Consider the following 23,835-nt stretch of genomic DNA (forward strand, 5'->3'; position numbering starts at 1 on the left):
GAAATGTAATTATTATTTAATATTTTTAACTGTAATGTGATAACTGATAAAATAATCCTCCTTGTTGAATAATTTTCTATTTGTGACTTTTCTTATGAACATTTTTCTGATGAAAAAGCTACTGTTTTCACGATTTGATATATGCTACAAAAATTGGCAGTAATTTTATGACTATAAAAACTTTCCCTTCTTTCATGAAATACCAAGAAATTTTCTCAGTGAAAATAAAATATTTTTACTTTTTTTATGGTATAGGGAACAAAACAGTATATATAGATCATCTTATAATAAGTGACCACCAATGCCCATGAACATCTGCAATACCAGGAGGCACAGAGATGCTTTGCCGGCCTTACTGTATTGCATGACTGTGGACCAAATTAGTTTGTATCTTAAAAGTCATTGCATTTACAATACAAATTTCCATTTGTATTGTAAATTCAATGACTTTTAATGTGAAAGCTCACATTAAACAATTCTAATCATAGAACATACATAACAAATGATTTTAAGGGCCATACCCTATTTAAATTGTCATTCTATGGGAGTGACTAATTATTATTTTTACAACAGTAATTATTATAAATAAAATCTTTACCATCAGTTATTGGAATTGCATTTAATTTTCAAATATACAATGAGAATGTAATAAGTGAAATAAAAGCAGATTTTTTATAACTGAATGAGAAAATCTTCACCTTTCTTGTATAAAAAGATCTCATCAATATCACAGTATGTTTTCTTTTCTATCCAGGGGTGTTATTCTCCATGACAGTGTAAACTCCTACCGCAGCCAAGATATAGTATCTTTAAAAAAATAGTGTGGAATGGTATTTTGTATGCTAATTTCTATTATCTTTAATGTGACATGGTGCATTACATCCTTGTAATTAATAAAATGACAAATACTCAATCTTACTTTAATTTGGAAAACAATATTTTACAGAAACAGCATTTGTATCATTAACACAATGTGTTTTGATACTGTTCTTACACTGAATGTATTTCATTTTTTTATTGATTGAAAGTACAACTGTGTTCACATTGTAATCTCTAATTTTTATAAATCTTGCTGACAGCAGTAAAATTTTTATTTAATGACTTATGTCCAAAGGGAAACAAGTAGATATGCAGTCTAGACTAAAACTTATAGCCTGAATGCACATTCAATGTAATTATTTAATAATAAATTTTAAATAGATAGTTATTTTCCAGACATATTCCTTCAAGTAATTACTGTATTCCACAAATTAAACCATAATTTAGTTAAACACAGACACTATTATTTGTATGAATGAAAATGTTTGTCATTGGCACAATGTTATCATAGTGTAAGTGTATTTGCTATTTTAAAGTCAATCCAGTATCCACAACATAGAGGACAGGGACATACATTGACCACCAGATTATTGTCATCTCTAATGACAATAGTTGTGATGAGAAATAATTACTCTAAATTCCATAAAAATACTATACATACAGAAAAATGTTACAATCAACTAATATATGGAAGCATAATAAAGCTGTAAATAATTTCCCTACAAAAATAATCTAAAAATATACAGATCTAAGTACAATGCCTATACATACATAAACATGTAGTTTACCACTATAAACTTCTACAAACATATAACATATTCTTAAAATTTATATTAAAATTTAAATTCTCATTGAATTTGTGTACATACCATGAGTTCCAAAGTCACATTTTTGAGCATTATTTGATATTTTTATAATGTAATAGTATAGATGTCAAGCAACATACTTGTAGAGAGCTAATAAAGCTAATATTGTGAATGGGAATGAAACAAGGGTCCCTGAAGAATTACAGAGGTCTCCATTGCAGAAACACATGTACACCTTCTTGCGGTTCCACATTGTGTAGGCGCATCTTTCTTCATAATCACTTGGCGGTCTTTGGAGACACATCCTCTCAGTTACTGCTCCATAATCTGAAAACATAAATATGATGAGCAATTATCTTCAGAATCTGTTAATTTCCAAATAACACCATTAAAATATACTGGATTCACCAATTTTTTTAAATCAGATTTTTTTGTTTAACTCGATATGTATTTTCTTTTTAATTCTCAGAATTATTAATTTAAGTATTTCCTCAATAAATTGGAAATTTGTATACATCACTACCACATTTTTTTTTGTATAATGACCACCAGACTGCAAGATGTATGTATTGTTAACTCAAATGTTAGAATACACTGGAAGAGTTCTTACCATCAGTTCTGAATGTCCCTGTAGTGCCTTGAATCAGCTTGCCACACCATCCAGAGGGACAGGCCACCACATGGATCCCGACTTCCGCTTCAGGTTCCGTCACATTAAACGGAAATGGATCCCCGCACGTGCCAAGCTCTCCTCGAGACCTACACCCGATGCATCTTTTATTTAAACCTGAAGCCAAACAACGAAAATAAAGTTATGCCCTTATTCAAGTTTCTCAAATTAAAAGGATAAGGCAACGTTTCGATGAATAAATGTATTTATGCAAACAATCTTTGGTTTTGATTTTAATACTTTAATATATGTCAAATATTTTGAAAAAAAAGGAATACTTTGCCTATAATATAGTCGAAACGGAACAAAACATAATAATATGTAATATGTGGCCTATTGTTGGACAACTCTCACTTTACCTTGACGAAACATAAAGGTAAAAATTATAAGTTTACTTACAAGTTGCATCTCGTATCACAAATAATAATACTAAAGAACACACAAACAAAGCGTCACACTTCATTTTTCCAAAATTAACAAATATCAACTGATATAATTTACTAGAACATCAAGTTTTAAAACTTCTCATTTTCATAGACCCGAGTTTATTTGTTGAGGTGCGCGGGGAGAAAGTGTTGTAACCCACAGATTACATACAAAATACAACTGTCACATTATCAAAATGTGAACTGACGATGTGACCTTGTAGGTTTTCTTTCCAGTGTTGCCAAATATCAATTTTGCGATTCCTCAAATATCGCTAAGAAACTTTTAGAAAACAAATAAATAAGTAAATCCAAAGCTCTTTTTCTCTTTGGTTAGGCGCTGTTTACGTTTGGTTGGACAGTTTGTAGAGTAAGTTGCGGTTATACTTAGTAAAATAAATTTAAAACAGAATAGATGTAACCGTCTTGCCAAGCTTCAACCCAAAGAACCACTGCTGCAATGATATCATAGGCTGGATCTATAATAAAATTTTCCACTTGACACGCTGCTAAATGTCTAGAGATAAATTCTATTCAAAGGTCACGGAATAATTTTTCAGGGTGTCTCTACTGCACGCTCCACTGGCATCACAACTTCCAATCGTATTATTACTCCATGTATGCGTCTGAAGGACTTGTATCCATGGACAGAACTTGTCATTCGTGTCAGTTGGAGACAATGATAGACAATGATAAAAGAGTTATATTTAGTCATTCTTCTTCTTCTTCTCTTAAAATAAAAATGGCTCCACCGTTTTATCGGTGATTTTGCCAATGTCGAGTAGGTAGAAGTAAGTAATTATAATATGAGTTTAAAAAAACTTTCGACCCGAAGTTAACCGCACAAAAAGACACCTACGTTGAACAGCAATTGGCATGACACATTTGCCATTAAACAAGACTGCAGCAACGATATAGAACCAAGCACACGAAATTACAGGAACGGACCAGAGACCAATGAACTAGAGAGCGGACATAATAGTTTTTTAAAAAGACATCTATGAAGCTCAGAAGCGAAGAATAGCAGAGAGCACAAGCAGAGGCAACACAAGAAACTAAAATTATACATAAGAGATGGTATGGAAAATAGGTTATTAATTGGAAAATAATGAAGCTGAAAATACAGAAAGGAAGAGGAAAGGAAAAGGAGGAAGGAAAACAAATACGGTTTAAATAAATAGAGAATAGGGCAAGGATAAACGGAACGATAAATGAGTAATGGCATATAAATTAAAGGTAAAGATTATTCATTTTAATAAATTTAGAAAGTAATCTCAAATTTTTGTGGAAATCACTAATTAATAAATATTTAATGTTTAATGGGCGGGGAAAATCAGCAGGAGTATGTCATATATAGGAAATGGGATTCTTGGGCAATCAAAGAAAAGGTGTTCCAGGGATCCTTCATCTAATCCACACTCACAGAGGGAATGATCACGGACGCGAATTTTAGCAAGAAAGACAGGAGAACATATATGCCCTAAGCGTAGGCGAATAATGGCCGTGGTTACTTTTTTGCTGAAGTTTCGAAATTTAAAGAACCAGGGTTTCGTAGGAAGAGAAGGTTGTATAGAGCCATAACTGATTCCTTTCACTAATCTGGAGGACTGCCAGAGAATATTCCAAGAGTTTATTAGGTCTGATTTGGTGTTGCTTTTAAGATCTCGTGTAAAAACGTGCCTGTAAATAACATTACCAGAGGAGACTGCATTACGAGCACATAAATCTACGGTTTCATTACCGAATATACCACAATGGCTGGGAATCCACGCTAGTACTACCTCTATATCAGCTAAAAAACATTGCTTTAGGGCCTCTTTAATTTTAAGAGAAAGATAAAAAGTCCCACTGTGAAAGGGAGACTTAATGATGTCCTGTAATAAACTTAAGGAGTCAGTGAGAATTAGACTTTTATTTAAAGCATGCGAATGTACAAATGAAACAGCTTCCAAAATTGCAATAGCTTCACCAGAAAAAATTGATGTTTGAGGGGGGCATTTAAAATCTAAAATTATATTATATTTCGGGATCCACACCGCAGCACCAACAAAATCCCTATCAGAGAGTTTAGACGCATCAGTAAAAATGGGGTCCAATCACTCCATAACTCAGAAAGAATTCTGGAAAAATTCCTTTGAGCTTCGAGATCACCTTTGGAGATTCCAAAGTTTAGAACAACTTTAGGTTTAAATATAAGGGAGTCAAAGTCAAAGGAGTAAAGAAAGAAGCGATTTGTTTGAAAGGGAACAATAGAGCCATTGGAGAACTTTTTGAAAGATTTAATAAGAGGGGGAGGAGATTTGTGAGACCAGTAACCAGGTTCTTCAACTAGGAGGGAAAGAGAAAGAAGTTTATTATGGAGAGGATGAGAAGATTTTTGAAGGGTGTTGATGAAATAGCGGTCGCAGAGATATTGCCTCCGAAGAGCCAAAGGGGGTTCCAGACATTCTACTTGCAGGGCATTGATAGGAGAAGATTTCATAGCACCAGATATTATGCGGAGGCACTTGGATTGCAATTTATCTAAAAAACTTAAGGCTAATTTATTGCAGGGTTCGAGAACAAAACAGCCATAATCAAAATGACTACGGACAATTGCGTCATAAAGGAGTTTTTGATTGTAGGGATGGGAGCCCCAGCGGACGCCAGAAAGAGCTCTGAGTACGTTTATACCCTTTTCACATTTATTCGAGATAAATTTTAAATGAGGAACACCAGTAAGTTTAGAATCCAAAATGACCCCTAAGAACTTAACCTGACCGTGCATCTCAATCAATTGGTCATCCACAGACAGAGTGATGGAAGGAATAGATCTCTTCCGCGAAAAGGCAACACCCACGCATTTTGGGATGGACAGGGAAAGGTGATGATCTTTTAACCAAACGTTTAGATAATAAAGAGCAGAATTTAGACTGTCAGAAGCAGATTCAAAAGATTTATTGCAAGAATATAAGACAATATCATCGGCATATTGAAGAATGTTACAAAAAGAATTGACAGACAAATCAAGATCTGAAGTATATAAGTTGTATAAAATAGGACTCAGGACAGAACCTTGAGGAAGACCTTTCCAAACCAATCTTGGAGGGAAGTTGGAGTTGAGTACCCGGAAGATAACAGAGCGGCCCATGAAAAGATTGCAAATGAAATTGATCATCCTCGGCGGAATACTCAGATTAAGCATTTTTTGCCTGAGTAACGGAAGATGAACGTTATCATAAGCGGCGGATATATCCACGAAAACGCCAACAACATTTTCATTCCGCGAGAAGGCTAAGCGAATATCGGATGTGAGAATGCTCAAGTTATCCAACGTGCTCATACCGCGTCTAAATCCGAATTGAGAGTTAGATAGGAGGCCTTTGTTTTCCAAAATCCAATCTAGTCTATTTTTAACGAGGATTTCCATAATTTTACATAGGGCAGAAGAGAGGGCAATTGGTCTGTAGGATGACGCAAAGTTTGGATTTTTACCCGGCTTTAAAATTGGAATAACAATCTGTGACTTCCAACTGTTAGGGAGGGAGCCATTAATAAATATGGTGTTTATAATATTTAAATAAAATAATTTGGCAGAATGTGAAGATTTACTTATAAATGAATATGGAATACCATCAATGCCAGGGGAAGAATCCCTGAGGTTTAAGAGAGCACAGTGAAATTCTGCTGGTGAGAATGGGTCATTCATCTTGTCAAGAGAACAAGAAGGAAGGACAGGCGGGAAGAAATCTTCGAAGGGAACGAAATCAGGGGCAAAGCTATTCATAAAATCCGGTAACCAGAGATTATAATCATTAGAAGGGATGTTGGAGAAATTCGATTGGGACTTACGATAAATTCTCATTTTTTTCCACACCAGGGAAGGAGGAGATCGAGGTGAAAGTGACTTACAAAAATTTGACCAACCCTGAGCCTTTTTTTTAGCTAAAAGTCTTTTACATCTAGCGGTAATTTTCTTAAAATTTAAAAAATTTTGCATGGTAAGATTTGATGCATAATTGGTTTCCGCTGTGTTACGTGCATGGACAGCATTGGTGCAATCAACATCCCACCATGGAGGAGAAGAGAGTTTACCTGAGGCAGAGTTTTTAATAGGAATAGATAGATTGGCCGCAGATGTGATAGCCAGTATAAAATCGTCATAAACAGAAAAAAGGTTACTACAACAGGCGGATTGGAGAGAACTAATTTTTAAATCTAAGATAAAGCTGTATTTATCCCAGTCTGCTTTCGACAATCTGTATTTTAAGAGAGGGGAGTAACTCGGGCTAGGAGGAAGAAAGCATTGCCATAAAGAAAGCACAGGAAAATGATCACTACCATAGGAATGCAAGAGAGGGGACCATGATAAGGAAGGGCATAAATTGGGAGATGCAAGTGTGAGATCAACTGGACTGGAATTTTGAGTGGGCGAAACTTGCCTTGTTGAAGAACCGTCATTAAGTAAGCATACGTTAAGATCATCAAATAGGTCGAGAAGTAGAGCAGAACAAGGACCATTGTGATTGGAACCCCACAGGGTGTGGTGGCAATTGAAATCCCCCATAATAAATAGAGGTGGAGGAATAGCCATTAAAGTACTGCGCAAATCAAGAATTAACTGGGGACTAGGGTGAGGAATATAGATGGAGATGAAGGAAGTATTAAGAACTCTAGCCGCAACAACATGCAACGAAGAATTAAAAGTAGGAAGAGGAATCTGGGAATATATGGTAGACCTTTTTATGAGAAGAGCACAACCAGCAAAACCGTCAGGACGGTCATCTCTGAGACAGCAATAACCGGCAACCCTAAAAGGAGAGCCCGGCTTTAGCCATGTCTCAGATATGGCAAATACAATTGGACTATATCGATTTAAAAGGTATAAGAGATCATGTTTTTTATTTTTGATATTCCTACAGTTCCATTGTAGTAGACTGTGAGCCATTTAGGGAGTTAAATTCAGAAAAAAGTTGCTGAAGGACAGAGACGACGTTAGGGGGAAGGGCATCACTAAATTTACAAGTAACATTGAAAAGAATGGAGAGCAACAACTGTAATAAATTATCATTAGGGGATGGAGAAGAGCGTAAAGGGTTGGGAGAAGAGGAATTATCAAGCGTAGGCGGAGGGGAAAGAGCGCAACCATTGGGCTGGGAGGATTTTGGATCTTGGGTTAATAACGTATGGGCGTGGGAATCATATCCTTTATTAAGAGAAACTCTTGGACGACGTTCAACTAAAACAGTCTTTTTATGAGAGACGGGAGGAGATGATTGAGAGGGAGGAGAGGAAACATTAATATGAGAGGCAGAACCTTGGGAGGAAGCAATTTCAACAAACGACTTACGTACTGGGCGGAATCTTAAGGCAGCTTCTGAAAACGAGATATTTTCTTCAGACATTACCATTTTGATTGACTTTTGTCGAGAGTGTTCTGGACAATTGGGGAAGGTAGCCATATGACAACCAGAGCAGAAAAGACAAGTAGCTTGACTATCAGGGACAGAACAAGTGTTGCCTCTGTGTGGCTGGGCACAACGATAACACCTAGGCTGGGATCGGCACTGTGAAGCAACGTGGCCAAAACGACAGCATTGCCGACACTGAATAGTGGGGAGGAGGTAAAGCGATACCGGCAAGGAGGAATAAAAACAAAAAAACTCTATCAGGGAGAGAATGGCCTCTGAAAGTTAAAACTACTGTAGTAGAAGGGACCCACTCGGTGACGCCATTTTTAATAACTTTCTTATTAAGGCGACGGGCTTTAATAACTTTACCACAGTGGTCAGGGTAATGCAACCCCGAAATAAACTCGTCCATAGACCAGTCCGTGGGAATGTTTTTGACTATGCCCATACGTGAAATATGGTATTTTGGAATCGAGGCGGTTAATTTGTTAGCAGAGATTAACTGGGACTTAATTAAATTATTGGCCGATTCAGCAGAGTTGAACAGAACCGAAATCTTACCACGACCCACAGGTTTAATGCTCCCCTGAACAATATCAGGGACTTTTCCTTGAAACAACATTTTAGCCAACTTGAGAGGTTGTATGACGGAGTCTGCTTCATGTGAAATATGGACTAAGAAGGGGCCTTTATCTAAATCAGAGTAAAAAAAAATGTCATCGAAGTCGGGGCATGTATAACTATCTTGGATGGACAAAGCGGGTGAGATGTTCTTTTTTGAAGTAATGTTAGAAATACCAGGATCTATATTAGGACGTTTAGAAGCTTTCTTAACAAGTGTATTAGAGGATAAGGAAGCAACAATGGCAGGGTTGACCCCACCTCCCCCATCAGGAGGCTCGTCTTCACAAACATCCATATTATAAAGGGGACAAACAACAAAAAAGTAACTATTAAATATTCAAAAGATGACTTACCAAATGAAGCGAACAAAAAACAAAAAAAAAAAGGAGGGTAGAAAATAGAAAGATAATATCTTTACCACGACCGACAAGAACACGTCAATAACCTTTGACAACCTCGGGTCGAAAAAAAACATATTTAGTCATTGGTTGGAGATGTTCACGACTTGTCAATGTCATTCGATACAAATTTCAGAATGGGCGATCGGATATCTTTACAAAAAAAAACTGATATCCATTTAAGCTTCATACATGTTGCAATTATAGTAAATAGTAATTAACACCGTCACGTCCGTCACCATATCTCTAGACATTTAGCAGCGTGTCAAGTGGAAAATTTTATTATAGATCCAGCCTATGATATCATTGCAGCAGTGGTTCTTTGGGTTGAAGCTTGGCAAGACGGTTACATCTATTGTTTTAAATTTATTTTACCAAGTATAACCGCAACTTACTCTACAAACTGTCCAACCAAACGTAAACAGCGCCTAACCAAAGAGAAAAAGAGCTATGGATTTACTTATTTATTTATTTTCTAAAAGTTTTAGCCATACGATCTTACCTAACAGATCTCACCTCAATGCGCTTTATAATATATGTGTTGCATTTTCTATGTATATTGAAAATTACAGAATTTCCATTTCGAGGTAATAACTAATAAGTACATGGCGCGTCCTTTCTAGATGATCAAAGCTGGTAAAACTATATTCATACACTTAAATACATAGTAAGGAAATAAACTGTCTAGAACTTAGATTTTATATGAATTATACATGATAATGAAATGTGCTAAGAACCCATTTTTCAATACGTATCCGAACGTTTTATCTTGGCGCTTCGTATTTACTTGAATCAAAATTTACGACACCAACATGGCGGATAAATCAGAAAGTAAGTTTTGTTTATAATTTCTTACTTGATTTGCCGTAATTTGTGTCTAAAAATATGTCGTCTGTCAATAATATAATGAATAATTCCTTAGCAGTAATTTTTGAAATGATGAACTCACCTATAGTGCTTCACAATTTTGAATTTTAATTGGGTTCGCAAGATTCAAAATTTGAAAAAATTTAAATTTGCCAGTGAAATGACACCTAGTATGTAGTCTATATTTTGAATTTTCTAAATCAAACTACTTTGCTGGAGTATTTTATCGTAAATATAAAAAAATATATATATCCTGAAACATTGTTGTAAGCATTATATAAAGTGATCTTTGTGTTTTCAGGAGAGAATGATGGTGAAAACAGTCCGCCAAGGACTCAATATAAAATTAAAGATGAGCCAATGGATATGGATTTTCATGATGAAGAAGAGGAACCACCAGCTTTTGGGCCTGCCGCTCTTGGGTTGCATAGAGTCGGCACCAAATTGCCGCCAAAGCCAACGCCTAGTGAACCCGTGCAAAAATTGAATGCTAGAGGTATGCCTGCTCGTATCCGAAAGAAAAATAGATTTATTTTTGTGGATGAATTTGTGAATACTTCACCTCCAAGGCAATCACCAAAGCGAACTCCAAAGATCCTATCTAAAACACCCAGCAAACCATCTAGTGCGAAGAAACAGAAATCACCCACAAAAGTTCAGAGAAATTCTGACAAATTTGATGATAAACCTGATACATTAGTTAATCAGTCACCTGATGCTAAATCTGGTCATAGAATAGGCATGAGATTGCGCAATTTATTGAAATTACCCAAAGCACATAAATGGGTATGTTTTGAATATTTTTATAGCAACATTGACAAAGCATTGTTTGATGGAGAAAATGATTTTATGATTTGCCTTAAGGAATCATTCCCCCAATTGACTAGTCGAAAATTAACTCAAACACAATGGACAAAAATCCGTAGGATGATGGGCAAACCCCGTAGGTGCTCTCAAGCTTTTTTTGCTGAAGAATGCAGGGAATTAGAAAGGAAGAGAAAAATGATAAGATATGTACAACAACGAAAATCTGCAGATTTATGTGCGAAAGACTTGCCAAATGAAATCCCAATGCAGTTAGTAGTTGGGACAAAAGTTACAGCCAGATTACGGAAACCACAAGATGGCTTGTTTACTGGTTGTATAGATGCTGTTGACACATCTAACAATACCTACAGAATAACATTTGAAAGGCCTAAATTAGGAACACATTCAGTTCCCGATTATGAAGTTTTATCCAATGAACCACCTGATACTATAAGCTTAGCAAGTATATCACGCAAGTTCAGACCTCGATATGTTATGCAAGAAATTCTAAATCTCTATGAAACTCCAAATTCTAACTCTCAAGGAGACCCCTTAATAGGATGCTCAGACATTGCCAAACATATGGAATCAACAATTGGGAGTTATCCATTTCCATTTTTAGAACTTATTGTTAAATTAAGAAAAATATTGAATGCAAAACGGGGTAAAATAAATAAGTTGAATGAATATAATTGTGAAGCCGAGAAAAAGAAATCTTTTGGTCAAAGAATGCCTGAAGATTTTGAAAGAAAATATGCAGCAGTTGTCATTGATTTAGAAAGAATTAATATGGATTTGCAAAGTTATATCAATGATATACAACAATATTGTCAACAGATAGCACCAGGTCCTTGTTTAGCTGCAATGTTGGCCCCATCACATCTAAGAGAGAAATGCCGAGAAGAAGCTTCAATGCTGGTAGAGAAAAATAATAATAATTCAGTTAAAGATTCTTCATTGATAGATCTCATTACAGACCTTACTGCTCTTATGCTTCAAGTGAAAAGTTTGGCAGATTCTGATCAAAATGCTTATGAGTTAAGTGTTCTGCAAGGGACGATGGATCAGATTAAAATGAAGCTAAAACCTCAATATCAAAAATTATTTCAGAATAATGTTGAGATTCATATGCATAGAATCCAAATGGGCTTAGGTCAAATGTCAACAAATTACAGCAACAGTACTTGAAGTAAAATATATAATTATTCGCACTAGCTTATAAGTTGCATAAAGAATTTATTAATGCAATAAAATATAAATTATTGTTCTATGATATAAAATATAATATAGATGTGTTTATAATTTTCAAAATTTAATGTATTGAGATAAACATATAATTAATTATCTTAACATTTATGTAACTTTTAATAAATTCATTTATGAATCAAAACTCAAATTGGTTAGATATGCACTATGCATAGTGCTTATATGGGAGTGCTATCTGTCCTGTAGGTAATATTGTAACTAATAAGAATAGAAAATAAATCATTTTTATGAAAGCACTATCTTTCGCTCACTGGCCTACCCATGAAAACCTAAATATATTGTTGCTGTTGATAACTGCAAAACATATTTTGTGTTCTTAATCTATACTTATAATAAATCTGTAGAGAGGTCAATTCTGTACATGAAATATATTTCCAAAATAACTATCAGGGGGTGATTAGGGATCGATACTGATGCCAAAAATGCAATTAGTAAAATTTTTGTCTGTCTGTCTGTCTGTATAACCGTTATAGAACTCGACGGATTTTAACGAAACTTGGTACAATTATTTTTCATACTCCTGAGCTGGTTATAGTATACTTTTCATCACGCTACAATTAATAGGAGCAGAGCAGTGAAGGGAAATGTTGGGAAAACGGGAGAAGTTACTCCATTTTTAAGCTTCCGTCGCGTGTGCAACCTTAATGGTTAAAGCTACACAGAAATCATGTATGACGGAAATGTTCTCCTTAAAATTATATAAAAATATCCCACGACAGCATATGTCTATCTTTTATGGTTGACTCACAATAACACGTGTAACTTCCGATAGCTTAGCAGTTCGAAGCTTTCTCATTATATTTGTCTACTCTTACGTTTATAACAGTCTCAGTCATCCCTAATTAACATTATTAAATATTCTATAAAAAAGAATCATAGAAATCGGTATAGAAACACCAAAGTTATACATGAAATACGCTAATAATAAGCCATCACGCGTGAATACTGAATCATGCTATATGCTTCCTTCGATTTCACTAGGATCCCATCATCAGACCCTGACCGGACAATCGGACCACCTGCATACCACCATACATTAAAAAACACCCCGACAAATTGAGCACCTCCTCCATTTTTGAAGTCCGAAATCCACGCGGGCGAAGCTGCGGGCGGAAGCTAGTACAAAATATATTTTAGTTCTTTTTTATACCACGAAATGAGTTCATATAAGAATTCTTGTTTTTCTTCTATTTTTATTGATATTCATTGGGGTTCATGATATCCCTGACAATTTACTACTGTATAGGAGTTCAGTATCTTCTATTTCATATTTTTACCAATTTACTGAATGAACATGTCATATCCACTCTCAGGAACCGTGATGTCTCCATGCTACTCTTTAGTACAATGGGTTGAGCGGTTTAGTTCTTCCTCTATTTTACTCCCCTTTTTAATACTTAGGTTGAAGTTAAGAGTAAATTAGGAAAAAAAAATCCTAAATTAGTATTGTTTTGATGAACATGCCGGTCGTAAAAAATAAGTGGAATCCATTTCGTCCATGCATAAATATTTTTAAATTTTAACCAAAATATTTATTTTCGCGGTGATCAAAATGACTTACTAAGGAAAATGTTAGAACTCCTATAGGACTTGATTTGGATACAACCAAATACTGTACCTAATCAACTATTGGTGCATTTAGATAGTAAGATAGCTACCCAAAAAAATGTCGTTACTGGTAGAGATGGGGGGGGGGGGATAAATGAAAGAAACCGTTAATCTCTAGTAAAGAATGAAATAAAAACACATTTCACCATCATTGATATAATATTCACTGGAATTACATATTGAAAATTTTATTTACGGATTTTTAAAACCAGAATCATGGAATCAATCGTAAATTGTGTTTAAGACTTATATTTATTGATTGTTTCTAGTAATTCATCAGCTTCTTCAGATGTCTTCACTCTTACCAACACTGGTGTTGGGGGTGGCTTTGCCTCTGGAGTTGGAATGCACACTAACATTACATTATTTTTACCCATTCTTTGTGTTGGTATAGCTGACGAAAGTCTCAAATTGAGCAAAACATTGCCCAAGGTTGTATTGGCACGAACAAGCAACTGATGTTTGTCAGTATTGTCAATTTTTAATGTAAAGTGTACCTACTCCTTTATCTACAAAGTTAGCATCTTTTTTAACAAAAATCTTGCAGCGTTTATCAAATACACTATTTTCTTCAGCAATAGGAGTGAATTCAACTTTTGGTGGGGTATCTTCTTCTTCTTGAGCATCATCATTAGATTTAGTGTTTTCAGCTTTTTGGGTAATGTTTGAACTAAAGCTAAATGGTTTTCCAGTTCCAAATTGAAATGAAGCCGTACCATTGGTGTTAATAGTTTTACTAGGTGATAGTGAAAATGGCGAAGCAGTGGTTGTTGTGGCTGAAGAAGTTGATGTTATACCAAAGGTAAAACCTGTACTCGCAGTGGTAGTTACACTAGTAGAAGAATTATTTCCTAAAGTGTAACCTGCAGTTCCAGTACTAACATTGGAAATTTTATTTCCAAATGTGAACCCTGCACTTGCAGTAGTTATAGGCTTAGCAGCACTACTACTTCCAAATGTGAATCCAGCACTTGTTGTAGAAGTAACACTTGAAGATGAGTTAATTCCAAAAGAAAATCCTGATGGCTTTTCTGCAAATGTGGAGGTATTATTTTGATTTCCAAAAATGGATGGCTTTGCAGTTGGTGAGTCTGTTTTAGACGCAAGCATACCAGATGAAATATTATTACTGCTTTGAGGCAATTTGTTATTTTGCAATGTTGGTGCCACACTTTGGGATTTTTCATTTTTGACTGACACTTCACTTGATTCTTCTTTGTCCTTTCCCTCATACTCATCTTGCATCTCTTTTAAATATTTCTCATAGTCTTTAAATATTGGTGTCAATATACACAGAGGTGTTTCCTCTACATGTTTTTTAATCCAGTCTAATACTGATTCATTTAAACCTTTCAGTTTAGTGTAGTATGTAATTTTCTTTTCATTACTCTTGTCATCAGATTTTTTTTCTGCATTGTTTATGTTTGTTGCAGAATTTGTATTTAATACTGCAGCTGAACTTGTAGGCTGTGTTTTAAATAAAGTATTATTAGTTGAAGCAAATAGTGATTTCCCTGGAATAGTCATGGTGCCACTAGTTGATGATATGCCAAATATATTGGATGTTACTGGTGAAGTGGCGGCTACCTTTGAAAGTTGGGAATTATCTGCATTAGCATCTCCTGAACCTTCGTAGCAGGTTGTATTTTAAATGGTGAGTCTTTAACTGTTGAATCTGCTTTTATAGCTGTGAAAACTGAAGATGATGTTATAGGTGAAGTACTAAACAAGTTGCCTGTAGTTTGTGTATTTGAAGAACCTGACAAACTCTTCACAGGTGAAGAAGTGGTGCCAAAAATACCAGGTTTACTCGAAAACAGATTGCTTGATACAGGTGTATCACTTTTAGTTGTTTTATCATTGTTAGCATTCTTGTTGCCGTTAGTTAAATTTGCCAGGAAATCAAATGATGAAGGTTGAGTTTTATTGAAGCCACCAAAGCCACTGAAGACGCCTTTTTTAGTCTGAAACAATTAATGTATTGTAATTATTAAAACTACAAAAGTCTATTAAACATTGTTTGAGTGCCTGATTCAGGCTTGGAAACTAAAGTTTTGGCACTTGAAACATACAACTTGTTCAACCAAAAAGATGCTGAAAATTTTTTTTTTACTAGTGACTGGCTTACTTTGTTTAATTAAATAAAATGGAATTAATGAAATAGAGCGAATAGAGATGATAAAAGACATTCATTACCATATTATTTTATGATCCTACCCCAAAGATCATTTGAGCAAATCATTTAACTTAATTCTTAACATATGAAAAATTATTACCCAGAACCAGCAGGAATGCATGAAAAGAATTATGGTGGAGGAAGCGAAAGAGGTATGCCAGAATCGTGCAAAGTGGCAATTTATAGCCGCTGCCTACCCCCTACGGGATAGCGTGATACTATCTATGTATGTATACATGAAAAATTATTGATTGAATAACATTAAATTCCGTTTATCAATAATTTATAATCTATTAAAGTTATAGTATTTCTTATCCATAAGAAACCATTGTTATAGCTGTTCACACATTCACTAGATTTAAAATTGACTTACTTCATCACCAGAAGCCTGTGTTCGCCTTTTTGCTGTCCTTATCACGCGCTTTTCTAGCGCTTCCTTAGACGCAGTCTTAAATGTACCGACTTCGTCCTGTTCCTCGGGGTCTTCCTGATCCCAATTTTCGTGATTTAATTCTGTCGTTGCTTGTCGCTTTACAGACATTGTTAGTAGGTTATATTTTCATCCACAATATTTTACTATTCACGCGTCCAAGACACAATACTATTTCAGCTGGTCATCTCGTCCTATCCTAGATTTTAGGAAAGTAAATTTTATGTTAACACGTTTCTGAAATGTTTAGAGAAAATAACTAATGTATCCACCTATTCGTAGTGCCCAGAAAACACGAAAATCACCAATCATTAAATTTATGTGACTTCAGAACCATAACAAACAATAAAATCTTAAGGCAGAGAGGAGGTAAAATCTTACAAATATCAAAATTATGAATTACGAATTACAATCGACAGCACACCGCAATCCGCACGAAGTGTGAAGACGTCTTCAAATGTCTTTAAACTTCTGCTTACTTCAGATATCAGAACACAAATTGCGTTCAGAGTGTCTATAACATACTCTATGGTTCAGAGGTCTGCTTCAGAGATTATGTCCTATTTCAGATACTCCGGAATTGTAATTTATTGGTAAGTTATTCAACACTTCCATTAGGCTCGCAATAAACTGTGACCTGAAGCAATTCGTAAATCAATGGCTGGCTCTGCCCGTCTCATTACCTGCCATCTTCGCAATTCATTACATATAACTCTAAGATCAGAATTTGGAACAATCTACAAAACAAAAAATCGTTATTGACTAAAATATACAGAATTATTGTAAGAGACTGTAAACTTAATATTATGAACTGACTTAATGCGAGAAGAGCCATGAGCAAAAGCTAGTAACTATCTAAATATTGGCTATGAGATGTGACATAATTATTTATAATTGTAGCTTTTACGTAAAAGCGTTTTTCCGGAATAAAAGTCGCGTAATATATTTTCCCAGAATAAAAAGTCCTTCATAATGTCTTAAACTATTACTAAATTTTATCGACATCCATTTAAAGTTTAAGAATTATTCGCGTTTAGACAGCCAAACAGATTATTTGATATTGATTTATTATTATTTTTTAAAATATCATAATAAAGCTTTACTTCGCTTCTAATAAATCTTTATCTTTATTAGTTAGCTCCTTTTTTGCACGATACATTTAAAATAAATTTAGTACCCATTCTCGATGGATGTACCGACTGACGACAGTTTAGGGTAAGTTGCAAGACTTTTTGAGAAAAAACTTAGAATTGTAATCTAAGAACAGTGAGCATCTCTAGTTCAATTTATGAAGCAATGTATAAGTTCTTTATTCCGATAGACTAGTGTAAACACCTCCTAATAAAAATACCTATTCATTGAATTTTTTTACAAGTGTAGTACTGTACTGAAATTGGATAAGTTGTTGAAGATATTAAAAAAAATATTAATAAGGAAAATGAAAGTGGTGTTATTGAGTGTAAATCATATTTTTTGTACTATTATATAATTATATTCAATGAACTCAACTTTTGGGAAGTAATAAGACAAATTATTATGCGCTTCCTTTTTACTGTTTGCAAAACTGGAGTTATTTCATATTGAACATATCGTTTTTGAAATTTTTAATCAGGAGCATATGAGATAAAACTACGTATTTATTTATAAGTAAAGTTTCGTGTAACCTTGTAGTAATGATGGAAGTATCTAATGAAATAAAAGAAGATATTCGTAAAACTCAATCGGACTTGAAAAACGCGATACGAGTTCATCAGGTTGGTTCATCGTCTTGTTCTATTTTAATAATGAGTGTAAATATTGTTTGTAATTGTTTATTTCATTGTTATGTTTACAGATTTGGGTTGCGCGATTACAAGAAGACGAGAATGTGAGGGTTTTATTAATTTTAAACATTTTTTTTTATCAAAAGTGGGTTTTATAGTGTTTTGCTTTTTTCAGAATATTCATCTAAAGTCAAAAGTTAAAGAAGCTGAAAAAGAAATTATTGCCATAGGGCAAACTCAGGTAAGTTGTATTTGAAATAAATATTCTAATGAAATAGATATGAATCACTGAACAATAAATATCCAAATAAATGTGTCTGTAAAAAAGGGTGAAATATTTGGAAAATTATTTATATTATATTCGTAAATAGATTAACTAATTTATGTCATATATTACTATAATATAAGCCTTTCCATAGTAAAGGTCCCATAGAAAATATTTATTTCTGAACTAGTTAAATTAACCAGTATATAAGTGCTAATTAAAGTCCAATTTTTTTATTTTGTTCCAGGTAATTATATTTTAAATAAAATATTATAGGTTTTAACTTATCTTAAACTTTAAGCATTGAATTAATTTAAAAACTTTGTAAAGTATAGCCAGTGTATATTTCATCTTTAAAGTTGAGTTATTTTATGTGTAAACAGTAATTTCTTTTTACATCCAACTCATTTTGAAGATGGTGATATATTTGCTTAAATAAAATGGTCCTATATTATAGTTATTAGAAATATATTGAACTCTATAAACAATCAATAGATATATGATACAAAACAGTGAATTATATAACTATTATTTTCAGAAATTAGTAGTAGAAAGATTGCGAAGAGAGTTGGAACTCTATCAACAACGCCTTAAGGCTAGAAACAAACAAGTTAACATTGAAAACGATAATCGATATGTAGCCCAGCAGTTAAGAGACCATCAAATACAATTCCGTAGCAGAAACAGAACAGTTTCCCTCCTCAAACCGTCAGTGCTCAATGAAATACATATTAAAACGGAAAACAACAAAGATGAAATAAAAGAAAATATATCTGATTCAGAAAACGAGATCAAGTCTTCCAATGAGAAAGAGAATTCAAATAATAGTGAAAGTGATGAGAAAGAAAAGTTTTCAAGTAATTTTACCCAGTTGCCAAATACTGTACATGATAGTAGAAGTAATTTTGCGAATGCACTTAATAAGGTTAAGGAGTCCTTTATGTAAGTATTTATTATAAATAAAATAAATTAGGAAATTATTATTATAATATACAATTATTAAATATTTTTGTGCAACTGTTTTATTATTAAGTTAAAATTATATAAGTATGGACTAAGATGATTCAAATTATATGTCCTAATAATGTAATTGCAGTCAACAGTTTCTATTTAAACACCATACTAATTGATAGCAATCTTATTGCTTTATATTTCATAAAAGCATATTTTCCTTGTTTAATGCCATTTTAATATATTATATGAAAATAACATTACTACATTTTTATGAAGTAATTTATCATGTAGAAATAACTTCATTACCTATTTAAAACAATGATATTTGTATTTAACAGTGATAACAAGAATGAACATAATGGCGAATGGCAAGAGCACAGGTCTGATTCTGATTCGTCAAGGTGTGCGGAGCTGTCACCGACGCCTTCGCCCCCGCCGCTACCCGGGCCGGGGGAACCTGTATCACAGGAGACATTTTTGAGGTGGATATGCATGTTATTAGAATATTTTTGTGAAGTAATTGTATGATTATTAGCTGAGAGTATCCCTTGTATGTAATGTTCTGACGATGGTCCTCTATTAGAGAGGTAAGGCTTTGTGTCTGACAGGGTAGGATCAAACTACAAAGTATGCAACTCATGCTAACAAGCAATGCTAGTGTAATGTGGTGATTTTTAATTCAACAATTTAATTTATATTAAATTGTAGCTCACTGAAATAAGCTGAACTAAGAATCTAATAATAACATGTATATTAGTTATAGCATCATTTTAATGTAAACTGTAATTGATGTTCTACTTTAGTTTAATAAAAAAATAAAATAAATTTAATATTGCTACTATTTTAGGGCTTAACATCAGATTAACTAGTTGGCGAATTTGTTAGTTGTATAATCAAATTATACAATTGTTATAACACTCAATGTACTGAAATTTCAAGCTGATATTGAATTCAAAATTGTACTATTTCAGGCTTATAGGTTTAGTGACACCATTACAAAAAGAATTATTGGAGAAGAAAAGAAGTGAGCGCCGCAAAAGGTCCACAACTAGTACAAACAGAAATGATTTCTTATATGGAAATTTTGATATGTTACCTGTAAGTTCATTGTAATGCATTTCATGGTAGCAACTGATAGTCAACTATAAAAAGTTGAATTAATCAATTTACTGCTCATAAAAATTGTAATATGAATTCCTTATTTTTTTTATTTTATTTTAAATGTGGATAAATTTTTGCGTTACAGAAACGTAAGAAATATAATCAGTTTCCGTACCTTCAAACACACAACGATCCGCCGCAAAACCCGTTCCGCTAAATTAAGAAAACAGCAAGTGAGTAATAGATCATATTATCACTGTAATTATTGTATATCTATACTATATTCGGCAAATGTAACTTTATTTTTACACGTCTTAATGCAAATACAACATTAATAGAAATACACTTACGCACTTGTAATATTCCCACTAAATTGCAAAATAAAAAAAATCATAAGGGTAAAATCGGGTTTTATGGTGAAAATATTCTTTATTAATGGACGATTTTTGGCACAATGTTTGCAGAATTAAATACACTTATGAGGTTTCATTTATTAACTCGATGTCAAAACGACCTTGCATACTTTGAATAACTCTTAAATTACAAAAATAATTACATTTTATTAATTTGTTACCTGAGTAACAAATGAATAAATATGGTGTAGCATATATCATTATGTAAAATATTTAACAACTCATACATTTCAGAGCCAAAATAAATCGTCGCGCGAGGGGTCACCTTCGGGGTCGTCGACAGAGAATAAAAGTAAGTCACTTTTTAATTATGTTATATACACAGCTGGTGGTATTGATGCCATATAAACAATTCAAGTTTGTCAGACTTAACTCAAACTAGGGCTGCGATTTTTTGTTGCATGTTGAAGTAGCAACATGGTAATTATTGGTAAGAGTTTATTATGCCAATGCTGCACTTGAACTTATATTACAAATCTCGTGATTGTGTTCTAGAGGCTTTGTTCTAACTATGAACAACTTATTTTTTGCATTAGAAATATATTAAATTGGTTGGCAACGTAGGTTCTATATAATAATATAAATTGTTTTATCGCGGTTTTAATATTTCATGGTCACGGGGGACAGTCACCCTCGTGACCATGAAAAAGCTAAAGTCTTCGAAACGTCGGAAGAAAACTAAAATATTAAAACCGCGATAAAATCCGAAAAATACTTTAATTTTAAAGTTTAACATTCGCGTAAATATAAGAAATCATTATAAATTGATATCAGTACATAGTTAAGAATATATTTATAAGTGTATACTTCAGCAGCGTGGAGTAACAACAAGCCGGCGTGGGTCGCGTCATTGCCGCCCAGCCTGTCGGTGGAGCCGGTGTACTCGCCAGCGAAGAAAGTTTGTCACGGGTGCGGGAGAAATGGTCAGTATCATACACATAACAACTATTTATTCTACATATTAAAATTTGTAATTGAATACAAAATTGAAGGGTTTTACTAATAGCGTAGCATCACTTCCCTCCGCGCGCGCGCACGGTGCGGTGACGTACTTACGCACTGATTATTAAAATTGTGCAAATTGCGTTTAGGGTTTGATTATCGGCTCGTGGGCTGTTTCTGGTTGTGTGGTGTTGTTCTGTGTACTACGGTCCGTAAGTTTTTGAGTGTTTTATTTCGGATTTTTGAAATAATTATCAAATTGTTTCATCGGTAAGTGCTTTAATTTTATTTTTATTGTGAGGGTACTTGGCCGGTTGCCGTAAAGGTAATTAGTATTTCTATTCCGTGTATTTGCCATTTAACTTAGTACTTTTAATAGCGTTTAATTCAATTTAACATGCCAAATAATAACGACGACCCGCCTGATCGGGGTCCAAACCCTTTTCGTAAAAGCGGAATAATATCGAGGTCGCCTTCTTCCGCAAAACCCAAGCGACTTTTTAGTGAAAATTCGCCGTCAATCAATGCTTCACCGGAAATAAATCGATCCGCATCTCAAAATACGGTTTCGCCTAGGTCCGACGATAACATTGAAAAAGAGGATAATTATTGCGATTTGGTTTCTGAGGCCGCAAATTATTTGTCCAAAATAAATGAACTCGTGAATGATCAGGGTTCGCGTATGAACGTCGCGAATAAGTCTGCGATAATGGACTTTACTCAGCGCATCACAGCAATCGTTTCGGTGTTGGCCCTAAAGTCATCGTGCAACGAAACCAAGTTAGCCAATGCGCAACGGGAGCTAGAAGGTATCAAGAATTGTCCCCGTCCTACTCCACCCAAAGCGGACGGCAAAATGACCTACGCGAGTTCCGTTAAGCTCCGTCTGCCAAAACAAGCCCCGGCAATGGAGCCTCGCGCGCCTCCCGTGCGTAGTGGCTTACCCGACTAGCGAGCGGACAGCTGATCTCACGTCATCGTCTGCCACGAAACAGGCGCTGTTTAATGCAATTAAACCTAGCGACGACGGGTTTTCAAATCGTAGGCGTTAAAAACCGCGAAAGCTGGCGTTGTACTTCGCGTTGCCAACGAACGTCAGATTCACAAACTCCAGTCGGTGGATGCATTAAAATCAGCTGGTTTACGTTTAGAGAAACCAAAAGGTCGACGTCCGCGAATTTTAATTAAAGATGTCCCATCCTCAATGGAAGACAAACCGTTTTTAACAGCTTTGTATCGGCAAAATATTAAGGATGAAATGCCAATTAAGGAGGACGATTTCATTAAATCCGTAAAATCGTTCGGCGACGTAGTTTTGGAACACGGACGTAAATGGATAGGCGTGAAATTGATTCGGAAGTAAGAAAACATCTAGTTGCGACCAAAGACAAACTTTTATAGATTGGGCAACTTGCAGGTTTATTGATGACGTCGAGATAGTCCGCTGCCTCAATTGCCAACAATATGGGCATGTGCATAAGTTCTGCACCATTAAAACACCAACTTGTGCCGTTTGTGCCGAGGCACATGAAACCAAGGCTTGTCCACATAAGGACAATCGTGATTTTAAGCCCGTATGCGCAACTTGCAAACGTTTTAAGAAACCACACGACCATCGCTGTGGGTCTCAGGAATGTCCATCATACAAACATAAATTAGAAACCCTCATTTTGTCAACTAATTATTAAATAAATTTAATATGGATAACTTTATTATCGGACAATTAAATCCACAACGATAGGGTGGCGACGTCGGAATTAGATACGTTAGTTCGGGATTATAAACTCGACGTTGTACTTGTACAGGAACAATATCAACACGCTCGATTGCGTAGCAGAGTCGTACAGCTTGATAGCAGCTCACGAGCTGGCATTTATGTAGCGAACTCTAATTTCACTGTAACTTCAGTGCGTAATCTCATGACGTCACACCGTGCAGTCGCGGAGGTTTCAAATCCGAGCTGTAAGGTTTTCATAGTGAGCTGTTACTTTCAATACCTGACCCGGTAGGACCACATATACACCATCTCCGCCAGGTTTTACGATCACTTGCAGGTCGTAAAGTAATTATAGGCGCTGACGTTAATGCGTCATCTACTCTTTGGTATGGCA

The 23,835-nt window shown here is 34.7% G+C and overlaps 3 protein-coding genes and 1 non-coding gene across 7 annotated transcripts in view; 2 read left to right on the forward strand and 2 right to left on the reverse strand.

Annotated features, from left to right (window-relative positions):
- Positions 1-906: 906 nt before the first annotated feature.
- Positions 907-10,056, reverse strand: LOC115443938. Of its 2 annotated transcripts, none has more exons than XM_037441234.1 (3): positions 9,989-10,056; positions 2,236-2,412; positions 907-1,952 (listed from the first exon to the last, which is right to left on the reverse strand). In XM_037441234.1, exon 3 carries the CDS (start codon positions 1,927-1,929, stop codon positions 1,753-1,755), a length of 177 nt encoding a protein of 58 aa, XP_037297131.1. In that variant the 5' UTR covers positions 1,930-1,952; positions 2,236-2,412; positions 9,989-10,056; the 3' UTR covers positions 907-1,752. The 2 variants fall into 2 exon arrangements, with proteins under 2 accessions (XP_037297131.1, XP_030025409.2); XM_030169549.2 differs by lacking the exon at positions 9,989-10,056 and adding an exon at positions 2,695-2,925.
- On the forward strand, positions 9,721-12,308 carry LOC115443935 (protein lin-9 homolog). 3 transcript variants are annotated; one of them, XM_030169543.2, is made up of 2 exons: positions 9,721-9,963; positions 10,301-12,308. In XM_030169543.2, the coding sequence occupies exons 1-2, from the start codon at positions 9,945-9,947 to the stop codon at positions 11,992-11,994; spliced, it is 1,713 nt and encodes a 570-aa protein (XP_030025403.2). In that variant the 5' UTR covers positions 9,721-9,944; the 3' UTR covers positions 11,995-12,308. The 3 variants fall into 3 exon arrangements, with proteins under 3 accessions (XP_030025403.2, XP_030025404.2, XP_030025405.2); XM_030169544.2 differs by having other exon boundaries at positions 9,958-10,169; XM_030169545.2 differs by lacking the exon at positions 9,721-9,963 and adding an exon at positions 10,029-10,227.
- A 1,512-nt stretch (positions 12,309-13,820) lies between these two features.
- On the reverse strand, positions 13,821-16,751 carry LOC119188422 (nuclear pore complex protein Nup50-like). Its single transcript, XM_037441495.1, is given in 4 exon segments — positions 13,821-14,165; positions 14,167-15,267; positions 15,309-15,644; positions 16,230-16,751. Coding segments are annotated over 4 exon segments (1,851 nt in total). The 5' UTR covers positions 16,398-16,751; the 3' UTR covers positions 13,821-13,919.
- Positions 16,752-17,597: 846 nt separating this feature from the next.
- LOC115443954 overlaps positions 17,598-23,835 on the forward strand; it is a 12,653-nt gene continuing 6,415 nt past the window's right edge. Inside the window, exons 1-9 of the transcript XR_005112792.1 lie at positions 17,598-18,040; positions 18,121-18,153; positions 18,225-18,290; positions 18,853-19,256; positions 19,607-19,750; positions 20,240-20,366; positions 20,515-20,602; positions 21,017-21,074; positions 21,598-21,705. This is a non-coding gene — a transcript (uncharacterized LOC115443954). The remainder of the gene's footprint in view (positions 18,041-18,120; positions 18,154-18,224; positions 18,291-18,852; positions 19,257-19,606; positions 19,751-20,239; positions 20,367-20,514; positions 20,603-21,016; positions 21,075-21,597; positions 21,706-23,835) is intronic.

The sequence above is a fragment of the Manduca sexta genome, chromosome 22 (assembly GCF_014839805.1).
Source record: "Manduca sexta isolate Smith_Timp_Sample1 chromosome 22, JHU_Msex_v1.0, whole genome shotgun sequence".
NCBI classification, from domain to species: domain Eukaryota; kingdom Metazoa; phylum Arthropoda; class Insecta; order Lepidoptera; family Sphingidae; genus Manduca; species Manduca sexta.